This window comes from Sparus aurata, chromosome 12, assembly GCF_900880675.1.
Source record: "Sparus aurata chromosome 12, fSpaAur1.1, whole genome shotgun sequence".
In the NCBI taxonomy this organism is placed as follows: Eukaryota; Metazoa; Chordata; class Actinopteri; order Spariformes; family Sparidae; genus Sparus; species Sparus aurata.
In genome coordinates, this window is record NC_044198.1 from 26,329,379 (window position 1) to 26,346,993 (window position 17,615).

A 17,615-nucleotide genomic window follows, 5' to 3' on the forward strand; every position below is an offset into this window, starting at 1 on the left:
ATCTCGATGTTCTGATAAAGAGCCCGGTTGATGACTCAGACCGGTCGACGGATCTGATTTATGCCGCAGTTTCATTATTTTAAGTACACCTCGTTAAAAAGGAGGCCACGAGCCCGGATGTGAACCGTGCTCGTGTTACACTCACTCCCATCACATTCCCCCTCAAAAAAAAGTGTTCTCTTTGAAGCTCAGGCCCGACCCGGCCCGCCTCCACAGACATCACAGGAGTCCCAAATATGTGATTGTTCATTAACCTCAACCCTCCCGTCTGGAAATAGCAACGCGCAGCCCGTTATTAGTGAGTCGCTCCCGCTGCTGTTTACCTCCCCGCTCTCCTTTCTGTTTTTCTTTCGCAGCTCTGTTACTGCGAGGCTGCTCTGATCCAGATACTGAGACGGAACCCAGAAGTCCCAGAACCCACGGCGAGGACGACGGCTCCCGAAGAGAAGCGTGGAGCGACGGTATAAACAGCCGCCAGGGTCCAAACACAGCTGGAGGATGGTTCTGGTTATTATCTACATCTATATTTTTTGAGGGAATCGAACACTTTCATCACTTTGGTCCCGACTGAAACTGACACTCATGTTCCCCAGAGGATGAATCTTTGTTCTGTCATCCAGCAGCAGAAAATGAGCTGCCATCTTTTTTTGTTCCTTCCAGTTATTTGCTGGTTCCAGCTTCTTAAACGTGAGGACTTTGGGGGGTTTTGGACTGTTTGTTGGACAAAAGAAGAACATTTGAAGACGTCACTTTGGACTCAACAAGGACGAAACAATGAAAATAACCAGCAGATTAATCTATAATCAAACTCTTTTATTGCAGCTCCTGATTAACAGTCCAACACAAACTCCTTCTGTGTTCACTACGACACCTGAATGCCTCCTTTGCTCCCCCTGATAATTCCTCCAGCCACTAGAGGTCGTCATCTAATGATAAAACGTAGATATAAAGGTCAGAAACAGCCGTTTTCACGATGATGATGGGCTGTTTAATCTGCTTTATTTGTGGGTAAAAGGAAGAAAGTGCAAGAAATATATTCAACACCAGGAATCTGAAACTGTGGACGTTCACAGCGTAAAGTTTGGACCTTTCAGGATTCAGACTACTTGTGTTTTGGCCCCTTCGGACTTCAGAGATCTCACCAGAAATGTTCGACACAACGACTTAACCTTTTAAATTCTACCACCAGCTGCTCAGACCACTCAGTTGTTGCTCTAACTGGGTTTATCATGAGTGGAGACCTAAATCCTTCTTCTGTGACATCCACTCCTCTCTGATGGCAGTCGCACCACCACGTCTTGGAGTCCGACCCAGTCACTCCTTCATTATCTCCCACCGCTCTTATCTTTCTCCTTCCTCTGCAATTCTCTTTGCTCCAGACAGCCGAGGCACCCGGCTGTGAGAGACGAGCTCAGAGGAGGAGGATAAAGAACGGAGAGAAAAACACTCCAGCAGCATCACAGGATGGCTGCTGAGACAGCAGAGCCGGGCCGGTTCTGGCTGTGCCCGGGCAGATGTCTTACAGCGGTGAACGAGGAGGAGCACATCTCCGATTAATGCCAGACAATTAGGCCCACTCCTCTAACTCATTAGGCTCTGCGGGCGGGAGGCGGTGTGAGGGTGGCCGTGTGCTGCTGATGTGCACTTTTTCCTTCTCTTTGCAAACATGTTATCACGTCTACTTTACAGACGAGAAGCTGAGAAGCTGCTGTTAATGAGAGCGATAAAGAGAGGAAGGGAAGAAGAAGAAGGTGGAGTGATTATTGCACTTATCTGTGGAGCTATGTGAAGCCTATTAGTCCCGGCTGGATTACTAAATGGTGCATGTTTGCGAGCTTGCAGAGCCTCATGTGATGCGGGTCACGAGAGGGCTGCTGACGGGCCGGAACAAAGGGGAAGCTGTGCTGGAGCTCTCTGAGATTGTGACCGGCTGGTTTCCCCAACACGTCGGTGCTGCTCTCTAGTGGCTGCAGCAAAAAAAACAAATCAATGGTTTCCTCTCATCCTTTAACTTTTACAGGACACGGGAGGCTCCTCTCAGCTCTCTGCTCTGCGCCTCCTCGTCTCGACTGTGAGCCAGAAAATCGATGTGAGGACGGAGACGAGGTCGGCTGGAGGAGATGCGAGCGAGCGAGGACGTACAGAAGGTTGTTTTTCCCTCAGTGAGTCGGACAAACGGTTATTTAAAAACATCAAACTTTCAGTAACGCTTTCAGTTTACATGTCCTGAAGCGGTGCAGGTGGTAAACACCAAGCACACGTCTTTAAATTGCCACAAGATGATTAAAAAACGACCTCAGTGTTACTTTAAAGGAGCAGTCTGTAGATATCTAAATCAGAAGAGAAAGATCCTCATTAAAATCCAGTGACGGAGTTCAGGGAAGTTATTCTGGTCAGGTGAGTGTGAAGAAGGAAAGCAAACCCAAGAGAACATCCGTTAATTATTCATCTACAGCTTGGAGTCCACATATAAACGCAATATATTTATAATATCATGCTCGCCTGAATCATCACTTCAGCTGACCTGATGTGAACTCAAGTAAAGACCCTCTAGTTAGTTCATGATTTGAGTCTGTTACCTTTTAAAATCTGATTTTAATCGAGCACGGAGTAAACGTACACTTCCCCTCATCTTATTTCTCAGGTTGTACATCCTCGCCTCCTTTCCTCACATCTCAGTCCCTCCCACTTCAATATGTCAGTAAGTAAAGTGAATAAATACAGTATTAATGAGGTGATAATACAAACTCAGGGATATTTATGTTCTCAGTTACTGAATAAACAAGTTGTTTCTGTGGAGCTGATAAGATGAGACGATGTTTCCTCTGACTGCTGCAGCCTGGAGGGTCTTTACTTTAGTTCACATCAGGTCGGCTGGAGTGATTATTCAGGCGAGCACGCTATGATACATATATTAAGTGTATACGTGGTATCCAAGCTGTAAATGAATAATTAATGGGTGATTACTCGGCTTGGAATGAAGCACAACATGTGACGTCAGCTCACAGGTCTGAGAGCAGCGTCGTGTCGTGTACGTGAAGCGTTTTTCAGCTCGGGCGGTGAAATCTCTCCCTGCTGGAGACTTCAATCACCCCCCTCACATGGTCCGCACTAAGTCCTGGATTACCCCGCTGACCCGGCCCGAGTTCTCCACCACACGACTTCAGATCTGGCACGAACACGGCAGAGAACATCTCCGTCACAGTCCGACGGGTGACGTCACGACAGCGGGGGGAGGAACCCGGGACACACGAGTCGTCTCCCTCGGTCGGATCAGATAATAATAAACCGTGTCATGTGGGGAAACCTTCCTGTTTTCAGTGCGCGGGTCCTTCTCCGCTCTCTCTGCTCGTACGTGGGTAATATTCTTGCAGCGTGCGGTCGCAGAGCAGTCTGTTAATGACAGGGAAGCCTCCGCGGCCTTCTGCGTAAACAGGCGTAGCTGGCCGCCATCTGGCTGCTGCTGCTGCTGCTGCTTCAGAGCCCAGAGTCGATCTGATCATCTGATTACAGCGACGACTAGCAGAGCACAGCGCTCAGGAACGCTTCAGGACTGCAGGAGATTTAGTTACAACCACCTGTGTAAAGGGTCAGTCCGAGAAGTTACACGAGAAACCTCTGGATGTCGCGTCTGAAGGTTCTGGTTTGATGCTTCTCGTGACGTTTCACAGGGAAGTTTACTTCTGTAGAAAGTATTTACACTGAAAACTGTTTAAAGTGAAGTTTCTGGATTATCAGAAACCAAACACTGTGACAAACTTTTCATTTTCAGGCCAGAGATAACTGTCAGCTGTGAAATTATTCGCCTATTATTCGGTCTGAGTCATTTTTAAAGATAAAAAAAATCAGAATTCTTTGATTCCAGCATCTTAACTGTGAATATTTTTCTGATTTCTTTCCTCTTCTGTGACAGTAAACAGAGTATCTTTGGCGTTGTGGATAAAACAAGACATTTTGAAGACGATGTTGTAGGTTTTGATCGATATTTTTCAGCATTTTCTGACATTTTATTGACAAAACACCCAACCAAGAATGAAAATGTCATCAGCCGCAGCCCTGATTTTAGGAATATTCTCTTGATGAGTCCGTCTTTAGTCAGACCGACTTTTGTTGAGTTGTTTGCTTTTATTTTAGTGAATCATTCAAACAATGTTCAAACCAGAGAAATCCACAAGTTGATGTCAGTATATTTGGTTCTCATGAGAGACTCTTTCCACGTGTTCTCTCCAGGAATTAGAGAAAATAGCAACTTTAACTCCCAAGAAAACGAAACCTGAAGAGATTTAATGAATATTATATCAACACTTCAATCGTCTGGAGGAAGAGGAGCAACCAAGCCAGAGACCACTGTTCAGGACTGTGTTTCAACATTTAGAAGCGCGAAAATAACTGGATACTCTGAACACATTTCTGTAGAGGAATCAGCATGATTTCCCAGTTTTTCTAATCCTAACCAAGAGGTGTTTGTTCCTTTACCTAACCGGACCATCAGCAGAGCGTCAGATTGAAAAGTTTCAACACTTCCAGAGAGGTTTGCAGAAACACGCACCGCCAACACTTCAACGTTGTGTTTCTGCTGCCTGAAAGTGGCAAAAAACATCTATAACTGTTATAAAATCTGTTAAATCTATAAAAGCGCAGCACGTGAGATCGTAAATTGTGTCATAAAAACTGTCAATATTTGACAACCTGGGAAACTCAACGCATCTGTAATTAACCACCCGGGAACGAGACTCCACACATTCTCCAGAATCACTTTCTGCACCTTTAAAGAGCTCAGAAAGAAAAGAACAACTGAACGACCTCCATCTGCTGAGAGAGAAAGCTCCACCTGACTGAGCGATATCAACGATTTCTCACCAGCAGCCTCGTCTCGGTCGACACGGGTAACTCCCGCAGCCTTCTTATCCTCCGATACGGATCAGGGCTGCAGCTGTAGATCTGCCGCTGTGCCTTTATTATCTCCTCTAGACCGAACAGACGTCTTTATTTGCGAGAACCAAAAAAAAAAAAAAGTACAAGCAGTTTGTGTGGAGAAGCAAAAAAGTTTTCCCAGAACCACACAGAGCTTAAGGATCTGAATAAATGCACCTGTATGGAGGGGAGAGAGAAAAAAAAGCCTCTTTTCAAAAAGGACCAAATAACTCAAACAAAAACCCACAGAGCGAGTGTGCGGATGACGGCGAACATTCAGACACAAAACAGTCGAGTCTGTCGGAGAGAAAACACTCAGACGAGTCAAAGGAAGGGCTTTTCAGCTCCGGCTGCAGTTTTTAACGTCTGCGATGTGACTTCATTTGAATCACAAAAGAAACAAAAGACTCTCCTCTAAAGCTCGGCACTGAAAGCACCGACGAAGAGAGGTAAAGCCGCAAATAAAAAACAACAGGAAAACAACATTAAAATGCAAAGAAGTTCTGTTATTCTGCGCCGCGCCGTCATCCAGATAACACACACACACATTGTGTGGACTTTCTGACCAGTTACACCCCTCTGTTCCCATGAACCTGTGTGTGTGTGTGTGGGGGAGATACAGTCGGTGTGTGTTCGAGCCTGTTGTGCCAACAGAGGAGTCGACGGGGGCAGCAACGGGACAAACTGTGGGAGGCGAACAGAGAAGAAGAAAAGGAAAAGAGGCGCCCGGCGAAGAGCAGAAAGAGAGAGCTGAGGCAGAAGTAAACGTCGCCCTCAGAGAGACTCGCTCTTATTGGTACTTCATTAGTCTTGACCTCGGCTTTGACCCGCGGCGAATGCAGCGGCAAGCCCACTGCTATGACACCGCCGCTACACAAACCACACACACACACACACACACACACACACACACACACACACACACACACGAAGGAATGCTGCTTCTGTTATTGTCTTTAAGTGCCAAACTCAGGCCAAGGCCTAGCCGGGGTTTGAAAAACAAAATAACAGCCGTGCAAAGCTCCCTCGCTCGCACACACACTCGCGTATACACACCCAAACACCACTTCCGTCCATTCTCTCTCACAGAGAAAGGAAGTGGAGTGGAGCTGGCCCGGCCCCAGTCGTCCAGACGGAGGTAGCCTGGCAGGCCCGGTCTCCTGCTTCCCCCCTCCTCTGAATGGCTTTAAAAGGAGTCCCCTCCACCAGCCTCCACTTCCTCACGGTGTCGGCGCATGTGAAGAGCCACTTCAAGGGGGGAAGAAGGGCTCTGAATGGGAAACTCTGCACATTTTAATAACACGGCACACATCAGTGGGTCCGCCGCACGGCGCTGGAAATTAAAACTGTGAAAGTAGTTCATGTTATTTTCACGACTTCAGAGGCGACGAGGAGAGAACGTCAGACCGGCCGATCATTTAGGTGATGAACGATCGACGGTAGATCACATGAAACTAGAGTCCACGTGACTTTATCCTTTCTCCTCCTCACGTCTTCAAAACAAGGTCGTTACTTTAGTTTGATGCATTTGAGGTGAATTATGGATTATTTTTATTCGGCAACATCACACGACTGATTTCAGACGTAAACAGACAGAGAGGGAGACTGGAATGTGGAGAAAAGGCGTGTTAGTGTCTCGTATCTGCAGAGAGTTTCTGATTTTCTCTCTTTGTTGCTGCTCGGGACGCTTTACCAACCCAACATGTGTCTATTTGACGTCCTGGGAATGAGACTCAACAATCAACTGTCTTTGTGGTGCGTTCAGGAACAGCTGGGACAAATCCTACAGATTCTACCTTTAACTTTAATAGTCTTTGGTTTAGTTAATATGACGAGAGCTTTAAATGTCCTTCAGAGGGAGACTTTTTACTCTGATACTCTGAGTATGTCAGAGCCTGTAATCTATTACTTTACTGGAGTACAGAAAGTGTGAACATCTGTTGAAGTCATGTGACATTTATAGATGTTTATTGTTTGTTAAGCTGCATGCATGTAGCAGGGTCTAGTTTCTAATAATAAATGATGCAGTATCGGATCCGGGCCATACCGACTATAAACACTGGAGAACTCCAACAACTGAGCCGGCTAACGCACAGTTTAGCATCGAGCTAACTTGAATCGAAAGATGTTTCCAGTGTTCAACAGACGCTTTTTTCACTGTTCACGTATGGAAGAAGTCTTTCTGGGCCGTAAACTGATTGGTTACTTAATTTTGTCCTGTGTTTGAAAGGTTTTAAATAAAATGTGACGGCAGCAAAGCAGGAATAAGGAACAAAAACTGTCCAACACTACATCTGAAGGTTATTATCCGCCGTCCTCTGACAGTCTGTCTCCTCGTTCAGGTCTCCATCACCATCGCCGTCGCCACACTGGCTCTCCTTCCACCAACGTATTTACAGACATGTCTCATTACGCTGAGTTATTTGTGTGTCCTGCCTCTCGAATACACTTGTCAAACAAAGAAAAAGGCTATTCAGCACAAGCTTCACATTATACGCTACAAAAGCACAACATGTGGACTGCGGCATCTAAATAGCAGGCTTGTGTTCAGCTCCCGAACACCGGTAACAATCACAAGAACAGCAAAAACAAGCTGAGGACAGGATCTGAGACGGACAGAGGAGAAATAAGGACTCACTTTTCTTTCTTTCTGAGCCGCCAATTAAAATCTGTCAGGCAATAAGTCGGACAACAACAGGAAAGAAGCAAAGATTACATCCGACAGCAGAAGAAGCTCCAACAGAGCGAAACGTGTCATCTTAATGGACACATCCACTCTGCTGCCACATTAAACCCATTTACAGAGCTGTGATTGGGCGGCGAGGGGTCACCGGGGGTCAAACCTCTTACCTTGGGCCATTTGGGGTTGATGACACGTGCTTTGATTGCGTCGTCCAGAGCCGTGCTGTACTGGCCCAGTCTGAGATACGCCGCCGAGCGGTTGCTGTACAGGATGCAGTTCTGGGGGTCGGCGGCGAGCGCCTCGCTGTAGAGATGCACGGCGAGGGCGTACTCCCCCTGCTGGCACGCCTGGTTACTGCGGCGAACGCGCTCCAAGAACTCGGCCTTGCTCAGGCCGGGGGCGCCGGCGCACGGTGGTCGGTCCACCCTCTTCACCGATGGGGCTGATGGGATCACAGGGGAGGAAGAGGAGGAGGATGAAGAGGGAGGGTTGGTGGTTCTGCTGGTGGAGCGAGAACCAAACAGAGAGAACTGAGGAGGAGAAGAGGAGAAGAGGAGGAGAAGAGGAGAGGAGGGGAGGAAAGGAGAGATGATTATAACAACAACTCCATAAATCACCAACAGAGAAGTGTTTTGATTGATTAACTGCTCGAGCTTCTTAAACTTGAGGACTTCCAAACTTTTCTCTTATTACTTTGACTGACGGCTATTATTTCATTCTTCTTTATGTTTTTTTCTGACACCACAAATGTTGGAGTAGTCTGTGCACTGATCTGATCCCACGTCAGGTATTGATTAGAAACACAAGACCTGCCAGTGGAGTACATACTGATTATGTGATATTCTGAGCCGTGTCATTCAGAGAGCCTTTTAAAGATTGACCAGATGAGAAAAGGCTTTGTGCCCACAGTGTTGTAGACAGAAGAAATGTGCTTTTGGCTGCTGTTACATAAGTCATAAAAAAACATCTTATTGCAGACGGGATTTGGCCCAAACTGAAGCAAGCCTCATTTGCATGATATGATACTGTAGTTTCTGGCAAATGGGACACCAAACTGCTGCGTGCACTTTTTCTTTTTCGGCTTGAATTCCTCCGAGGGACAAACAGAGAGAAGGAAAGTCAGACTCAGAGAGTCAGACGAGGCTTCTGTTCTTCTCATTCGCTCCTGTCACAGCTGCTGGAGCTCGCTGAGGTTTATTCTCTGTAGCTTTAACATTGAAACGCTGCCTCCCTCCCTGATCTGGTGTTTCCAAATTTGTCCTTTCACCAGAGCCTTACACCAAGGCCTTCATTATCTCCCTCTATTCCTCTCTCTCTCTCTCTCTCTCTCTCCCTCTCTCTCTCTGTCACACACACACACACACACACGCACACACGATTGTTCAGATATACACTTAAAATGTGCAGACTGGAGGGATTCCTAAAACTTAAAAAACGCATCACCCAGAGGCTTTGAGTGAGAGGCAGAGAGCTGTTTGTAGCTCTGATGATTCACTGGAAATAAACTTTTAGAAAACTTCAGGAGAGAAAAAAAAAAGTGTTTGTCAGACTCACAGGAGACATCAGAACACTTTAAACCAACAGATGGAGAGACGGAAGGAGGACAGACAGATGTTTGGATAGATGGATGAATGGATGTATGGGTGGATGGATGGATGGATGGATGGATGGATGGATGGATGGTTGGACGGCCAGATGTTTGGATGGATGGGTGGATGAATGGATGAAAGGATGGAAGGATGGATGGATGGATGGATGGACAGACAAATGTTTGGATGCATGGATGGTTGGTTGGACGGACAGGTAGCCGGATGGATGGATGGATGGATGGATGGATGGATGGATGGACAGACAGATGTTTGGATAGATGGATGAACGAATGTATGGGTGGATGAATGGATGGAAGGATGGATGGATGGATGGATGGATGGTTGGACGTACAGATGTTTGGATGTATGGGTGGATGAATGGACGAAAGGATGGATGGATGGATGGATGGACAGACAGATGTTTGGATGTATGGGTGGATGAATGGACAAAAGGATGGATGGATGGATGGATGGATGGATGGATGGTTGGTTGGACAGACAGGTAGCCGGATGGATGGATGGATGGATGGATGGATGGATGGACGGACAGACAGATGTTTAGATAGATGGATGAACGAATGTATGGGTGGATGAATGGATGGATGGATGGATGGATGGATGGATTGATGGTTGGACGTACAGATGTTTGGATGTATGGGTGGATGAATGGATGAAACGATGGATGGATGGATGGATGGATGGACAGACAAATGTTTGGATGCATGGATGGTTGGTTGGACGGACAGGTAGCCGGATGGATGGATTTATTGATGGATGGATGGATGGATGGATGGACAGACAGATGTTTGAATAGATGGATGAACGAATGTATGGGTGGATGAATGGATGGAAGGATGGATGGATGGATGGATGGATGGATGGTTGGACGGCCAGATGTTTGGATGTATGGGTGGATGAATGGATGAAAGGATGGATGGATGGATGGATGGATGGTTGGTTGGACGGACAGGTAGCCGGATGGATGGATGGATTGATGGATGGATGGACAGATGTTTGGATAAATGGATGAACGAATGTATGGGTGGATGAATGGATGGAAGGATGGATGGATGTATGGAAGTTTGGACGTACAGATGTTTGGATGTATGGGTGGATGAATGGACGAAAGGATGGATGGATGGATGGATGGATGGATGGATGGATGGACAGACAGATGTTTGGATGCATGGATGGTTGGTTGGACGGACAGGTAGCCGAATGGATGGATGGATGGATGGATGGATGGATGGATGGACAGACAGATGTTTGGATAGATGGATGAATGAATGTATGGGTGGATGAATGGATGGATGGATGGATGGATGGACCAATAAGGTGTCCAGTAAAACTAGTTGAGAATTTTAGAACAGGATGAGCCTCATTTGTCCGTTCAGACTTTAAAGACTTTAAACGCTGAAACCGTCCGACTCGTTGGCGGCCGGTCAGAGTCCAGTCCTGCTCAACGAGAACCTGTCACAGGTTAGAGAGCAGAACAAATCAGTCACGAAAAAGTTTCAGCACACAGCGGAGCTGTCAGTCGTCAAAAAGAGTTTTCTGGAGCAAACAACTCATTTGGCATCGAGCTTCTTCATCTTGGCTCGTCAACCGTGAAAATAAAGATTAATTTCTTGAGTTCCGGCGCCTCCGGAGACCCCGACAACTTCTCTCCTCACAGTTGAGTTCGTGGCAGTTTTAATTAAGTGCGCCTCTGACAGATGGTGGTGTGATTAATTTGGAATCATGCACAATCAGGCCGTACACTGTTAAAAGCAAGATTTAAGCCTAAACTGTACACAGTTATTCATGCTGCTGGTGACAGTGAGGGGAGAGTCCAGGTTTTAGATAAACTGAGGAACTACAGGAATATCTTTGATCACTGAACTATGAAATATTCAGATTGTTGTTTATGAGACTCTTTAAAGCCACGACAAGGAACTTTCACTTTTGTTGTTTCTGGTGGGCCCGGAGGACAAAAGATGAAGTGAACTACCAGCAGAGTCCAGAGCAGCTTCTGTCCTCAGGTCAGTATTGAACTCCATCCATTGTCTTCCACTTATCCGGGGTCAAGTCGCGGCGGCATTAGGGTATTCCAGACGTCTTCCAGGTTATCCCGTGGCATTCCCAGGCCAGATGAGATGTATAATCCCCTCAGAGGATTCTGGGTCTGCCCCAGGGTCTCCAGAGAACCTCCAAAGGGAGGCGTCCAGGAGAGATCCGGATCAAATGCCAGAACCACCAATGGAGTTGTGGCTCTAATCCGAGCACAGCCACCATAAGGCGGACACTCATTTCGTCCACTTGTATCCACCATCTTGTAATTTGGGTCACTACCCACAGCTCGTGACCACAGGTGAGGGTTGGATTGGTAAATTGAGACCTTCACCTTCCGGTTCAGATCCTTCTTCGCCAAGATGGTCCGGTGTCCAAACCGCCTGTCCAACTCATGCTCCATTGTTCCATCCCTGAAAAAGACCCTGCGATACTGCGATTCCCTTCAGGCGTTCCTAAAATATGGTGATCCCGAGAACGTGACGGAGCTAAGGCCAATGTGACCCTGACCTTTGACCTTTGACCACCCACATCTAATCAGTTCATTCACAAGTCCAAGAAGACGTTTGTGCCCAATTTAAAGAAATTCCCTTGAAGCACTTCTTGAGATATCACGTTCACAGGAATGAGACAGACGTACGAGACAAGATAAATGCCTCGGGCCTCAGCTGTCGCCGGCGTTAAGCCATAAAAAATACTTCATCCGTCCCGTAAAATAATCCCAAATTCACAGAGAAAAACATGGAGGGACATGAGCTCAGTGTCCTCGCTGGTAGCTGCAGCCCTGAGGTGTTCTGTGACACAATTCACTGAGCACATTTCCATAAATCAGTCCTCTGATGGTGCTTCGCTTCTCAGCCGCTCTCTTAAACACCATCACATTTCATGACCGAACCGGACCGACGTGATGTGGAGCAGAGCTTGTTGAACGTGTTACCGGGGCGTTGTTTGGTGAAATAAACAAAGAAGGCCACACATCACGATTATGGAACTGGGACGTAAATCTCTAAGCCTATTACTGTTGGACCAGTTAACGGAGCCTGGAGGCAAAAAAAAGTACAGAGAGGAGTGAGTTTACATTACTGGGTCGGTTATAAACACGGCTGTGTTACGGTGTTTTAAACAGAAGTCTGACTACACTGAAGTCTCTCTGCGGTGCTGGGTGGGTTCTGCTGGTCCGAAAGTTTGTTTCTCAGAGCAGAGGTTAGATTTGTGTACGAGCGTTTGAGGCGGAGCTGAAGTTTGATCTTGTCACAACACCTCCTGCTGTTTAGTCAGTGTCGCTTGTTTTCCTGTTTTTCCATTAACCTCGCCAGTTTGTTCCCACGCACGCTCTGATATCGTCCTGCGACACATTTTCATGTCATGTAATGCTCAATTCTGATCAATAAAGCTTTATTAATGTAAGAATATCATAATTAAAGCAATATTGTGCAACTTTTTTACCATAAAATAACAGCTTCAGGATCATTTTGATGGGTCGGATCACAGCGTCACATACATGTTTTCAACATATTATATTAAAAAGGCAGTAAAAGGAATTAAAACAGATTAAAGATAACAAATAAAAGCAGTACAGGATGGTAAGAAAAGAAAAAGACAGCGAGGGAGGAACTAAAAACAAATAGTCTGAGAGCGAGTTTATAAAAGTGGGTTTTAAGAAGAAAAGGTTGTTGTGATGTCGTGAGTTTGTTTGTAGTTAACACCAACATTACAAAACGTTACAGACATTTGGTTTGTATTCAGGACAGCGGTAACATTTCTCTATAATGTGGCTTTAATAATATCATATCATTTGTATCATTTAGAACTTTGTGGAACAAAAGAAGTGAAGTGAAAAGTATAAAACGTCCCTAAGCAGAAGAATAAAGTATGAAAACTTCTTATTTCTGTGTTCAAACTGATCTCAGCATTTTCTTCTTTTACACTTTTATTTTCATCTGTTGTGTTTTTTGCATTTTATTCTGATGTTACTGTGTTTTTTTTTAGCCTTCAGGATGAATAACATTCTCCTCATGTAAAGTGTAAGTAGCCTGAAATTGAGATGAATTTGAGAAACTTGATTAAATGGACCAAATGTGTAGAAGAAGAAGAAGAACAGCAGAACGGACGGGAAAGAGTCGGAGGAACAACACACACACACACACACACACACACACACACACACACACACTCACACACACACACACACACACACACACACTCACACACACACACACACCCTTCCCCTGTACTCCAGCTTCAGGTCAGAGTCGAAACATTCCTGGAGAACAACACAGACAGAAACTGAAAACCTGCCGGAGAGGAAACGGTCGCTGAACGTGACCCCGTGATCACGTTAGTCACACTGTAGGTGAGACGGCGAGCTGCAGCGAGGTGTGATTATATAAACTGAACATGAGGAATCTAAAAGTGTGTGAAGTCAAAGTTACTGCAGCAAAAGTAAAGATATAGTGCTCAGTGTTACTTTGGTGAAAGTGAAAGTCACCCACACGGATACGTACTCGAGTAAAAGTCTTGAAGTATCTGTTGACGAGTTAAAAATAAACTAAACAGCTAATTATACAGTAAATATATACATATACAGTAAACTGGATATCAGATCTGATATTCAGCATTTTTCTGATATAAGTATCAGCGTGTTTATAATCTGAATCTGTATAAAATAAAATAAATGAAGAATCCTCTACTTTGGCTCTGATGCAGCATGTAATCTGCAAAGTAATTAAAGTAATCGATTAGTTGTAGAGGAATAAAAAGTATATTTGCCCTCAAGACACTGAAGCACTAAAATGTTTATATTTGAAGCTCTTGTCCGTTTAAATTTACAGATACTTTTCACTTGTATGTAGAAATTGTACGTTGTTGGTCTAAAAGCGTGTGAAATAAGAAGTTACTGCAGTAAAAGTAAAGATATTGTGCTCAATGTTACTTCGGTGAAAGTGAAAGTCACCAACACGAATACGTACTTGAGTAAAAGTCTTTAAGTATCTGTTGATGGGTAAAAAAAATAAACTTAACTGCTAATTACACAGTGAATATATATACACTGTGTATAGCATTTACCTCATTTAATCTCTGAATCTGTATAAAATAACATAAATGAACAATCGTCTACCTTGGCTCTGATGCAGCATGTAATCTGCAAAGTTACTAAAAGTAATCGATTAGTTGTAGCAGAATAAAGTACAGTATTATACAGTCTATTGTAAAGTACAATATTTACCTCTAAAGACATAGAAAATGGAAACACTCAAGCAAAGTAAAAGTACCTCAAAACTGAACCACTAAAATGGAATTGTACGTTGTTGTTATCGTTATTATTATAAATATAAACTTATATATATATATTTATATATGTTCTCATGTTTCCAGCTGCTGGTATGAACACAACAGTTGTGTGTATTTTTAACTTCTCTTTGTTCGGCCTTGTTTTGTAGCTGTGAGTCCGTTTCTGTCTTCCTGTAAATTGTTCTGTGTGCGAGCAGCTCAGAACCAGACTCGGATCTCTGCACATGATTCTGATTTTTCTCCGTCATATATGATCGTATAGTGAATATTATATTTCAGCAGTTTTGGAATCCTTGTTTTGGCCATTTTTGTCTGTTTTCAGAGATCTTTGGGACAAAACTGAAAGTTAAAGTTGGGCTGAGGGCAAAATGTTCCCAGGATCAGAAGTTTCATTAGTTGACTGACTTCCTGTGTAGAAATAATAATTAGGAATCGTCCATAATTAAAGATTACATCACAAATCATAAACCAGCAGCCACATTATTACATGTTTTTATTTATTTGTATTCTCTGTTGTTGCTGGTCAGTCAAACTGAACCTGGTGTGAATGTCGAGTTCTTTACTCAAGGACGTTAAATATTGTACTTACACTCGATTATATTTATTTAATAACTTTAATAACTGATCGGTTGACCCAAAATATACAGTATAAACTGTCCGTGCATGTAAATATATGTATAATTTTACTCCCACGTGTACTTTTGATCTTTAAAAGGGAGAATATGTAAGAATTTTAGTTGCAAATGTTAAAATAATCAACACAATGTGAAGAAACAGCAGTTTTGATGTTAGCATGCTAACCACCTAGCCCTCGACCGCCCGGGTCCGAGGCTCCAGTCGTGCTAGCGGTGAAAACACGGGTCTAATAATACTAAGGTAATAATACAAACTCATAAATATGTATTTGTTCCATAAGTGAATAAACAAGCTGCTCTCAGGAGGAAATAAAGTCCCAGAACACTGTCTGAAGCTAGAAAGGTGGCAGGGTCCGCCACATGTAAACAAAGTAAAACAGATAAACTATGTTGTTCTTTAAGGTCAGTTTGTTTATTCAGTCATGAACACAAAGAGAGGTTGATTATTTAGTTAATGAAGATCATTCGCTCCTGATTAAAACTTCCATCTGTACTCGATCTTATCCAGCTGCAGCATTAAAGGAGCACTACGTACATTTTAATCCGAAGAGAAAGACCTTCATTGACGGATGTTTTTACTGTTTTTGTCGCTGTGATTCATGATTAATTAAAGTCTTTTTCACTCATTAACCTCTCGTGAGTTTTTCTATTATTCTGTCAAAATCCTGATTTGGAATTACTTCCATCAAAACTACGTACTGCACCTTTAAAGTCAGTTTGTTTATTCAGTCATGAAAACAAAGACAATTCGTTAAGTTAATTTAGTCATTTAGTTATTGAAGATCTTTCGCTTCTGATTAAAATAACAATCAACAAAACTTCATACTGCTCCTTTAAAGTCAGTTTATTCAGTCACTTAAACAAAAAGTTTGTTTTTAAGTTGAGTTTTTTAGTTAATGAAGATTTTTCGCTTCTAAATTAACATTTATTATCCACAACAGCAAAATGCACCTTTAAATCTTCAGTTCATTCAGTCAAGAAAACAGAATCAGTTTGATTATTTAGTTTAGTTACTTAAATTACTTCAACAAAACTACATACTGCCCCTTTAAAGTCAGTTTGTTTATCCAGTCGTGAAAATAAAAAGGTTATTTTTTAAGTTTACTTAAGTTAGTGAAGATTTTTCACTTCTGATTAAAATAACTTCCCATAATCTGCAGACTGCACCTTTAAAAATGTGCTCAAACTTTACCAGCTTCAGCTTTTAACTCTTTTATATCATTTGTTTTCTTCTGAAATTGAGAAACACTGAGATAAAATGAGTACTTGTACTTGTAATAGATTACTCGGGCTGGGGCTCAGAGTACTTCCTCCTGTCGGTCCGTTAACTGTCACCAGAACTTGTGCAGAACTTTCTGTCTGTCTGGTCGAACCTCTCTTCTCTGAGCCATCTTGTAAAACTCCTCCACACTGAAACTCTCCGCGGTGTTTTTCCACTCTCACCTTTTCTTTCCTGGTTCTTTGCTTTTCCATCCCGCTGCCTCTTCTCTGCTAAACCCGGCAGCTCCGAACTTTCATCCCCCAATAGAACCAGCACCAACAGCAGCACAGCAGCAGCAGCGAGGCAGGACGGGGAACCGAACCATCCGAACTCGATCCACAGCCTCCCCCCCGGTATTAGTGTCGAGGAGACGGGGGAAGTTGTGCGCTATGTGGCCGAGCTCCGAAGCTTTTCCTGGGGAGAGTTAATCCAGAGTGAGTGCGCCATGTTCCTCTCCCCATAGCGGAATTTGTGTCCTGGTGAGAGGCGGGGATCCGGTCGGGTCCACAAGGCTGCAGCCCTTCAAGCAAGGTTTCAATTACTCCTTCATGACATCAGAGAGGAGTTCAGTTACCTGACAGATATCCATTACACACACACACACACACACACACACAGACAGCTGATGGAGGTGTTTTCTTTTCTCTTATAACTTTTATTAAGTCACAAAACATCAACACAACAATACAAAATAAAACGCAAAATGTAACATTTTAAAAAAGTTCACAAACATCTTCTGAGCTGATGAACAGCTCCACATTTTTATTTTTACCAGGAGAAAAGATGGAAAAACACTGATGGTGGAAAAAAAAAATGAGTTAGCTTAGCTTAGCATAAAGACTGGAAACAGAGGGAAACAGCTAGCCTGGCTCCGTCCGAAGAGAGCAGAATCCACTTTTTTGTCGCATATTTACTGTGTTCAAAGTGTAAATGTAACATTGCGGTTTTCCCACTGCCTCCGGTCTCTATGCTAAGCTAGGCTATAGCAGCTATCTCCAGGATTTCTTATGGAGAGTAAGATGGGAAGAGCAATACTACTATCCAGGAGTTTGGGAGCTAGGAGTAAATTGGATAGCTACTTTGTTTACTGGGTTCTGCCTCTGGTCTCTATGCTAAGCTAGGCTAACTAGCAGCTATCTCGGGGCTTTCTTGTGGAGAGTTAGATGGGAAGAGCAATACTACTATCCAGGAGT

General features: G+C 43.9%; 1 protein-coding gene across 2 annotated transcripts in view; it reads right to left on the reverse strand.

Annotated features, from left to right (window-relative positions):
- The window catches only part of ttc28 (tetratricopeptide repeat domain 28), a 134,507-nt gene extending 117,603 nt beyond the window's left edge, over positions 1 to 16,904 (reverse strand). For both annotated transcript variants that reach the window (XM_030435986.1, XM_030435985.1), the window contains exons 1-2: positions 16,605 to 16,904; positions 7,765 to 8,127 (exon numbers count right to left, since the gene is read on the reverse strand). In XM_030435986.1, coding sequence (XP_030291846.1) covers positions 7,765 to 8,127; positions 16,605 to 16,634 — 393 coding nt within the window. In that variant the 5' untranslated portion in view covers positions 16,635 to 16,904. The remainder of the gene's footprint in view (positions 1 to 7,764; positions 8,128 to 16,604) is intronic.
- Between the last annotated feature and the right edge of the window lie 711 nt (positions 16,905 to 17,615).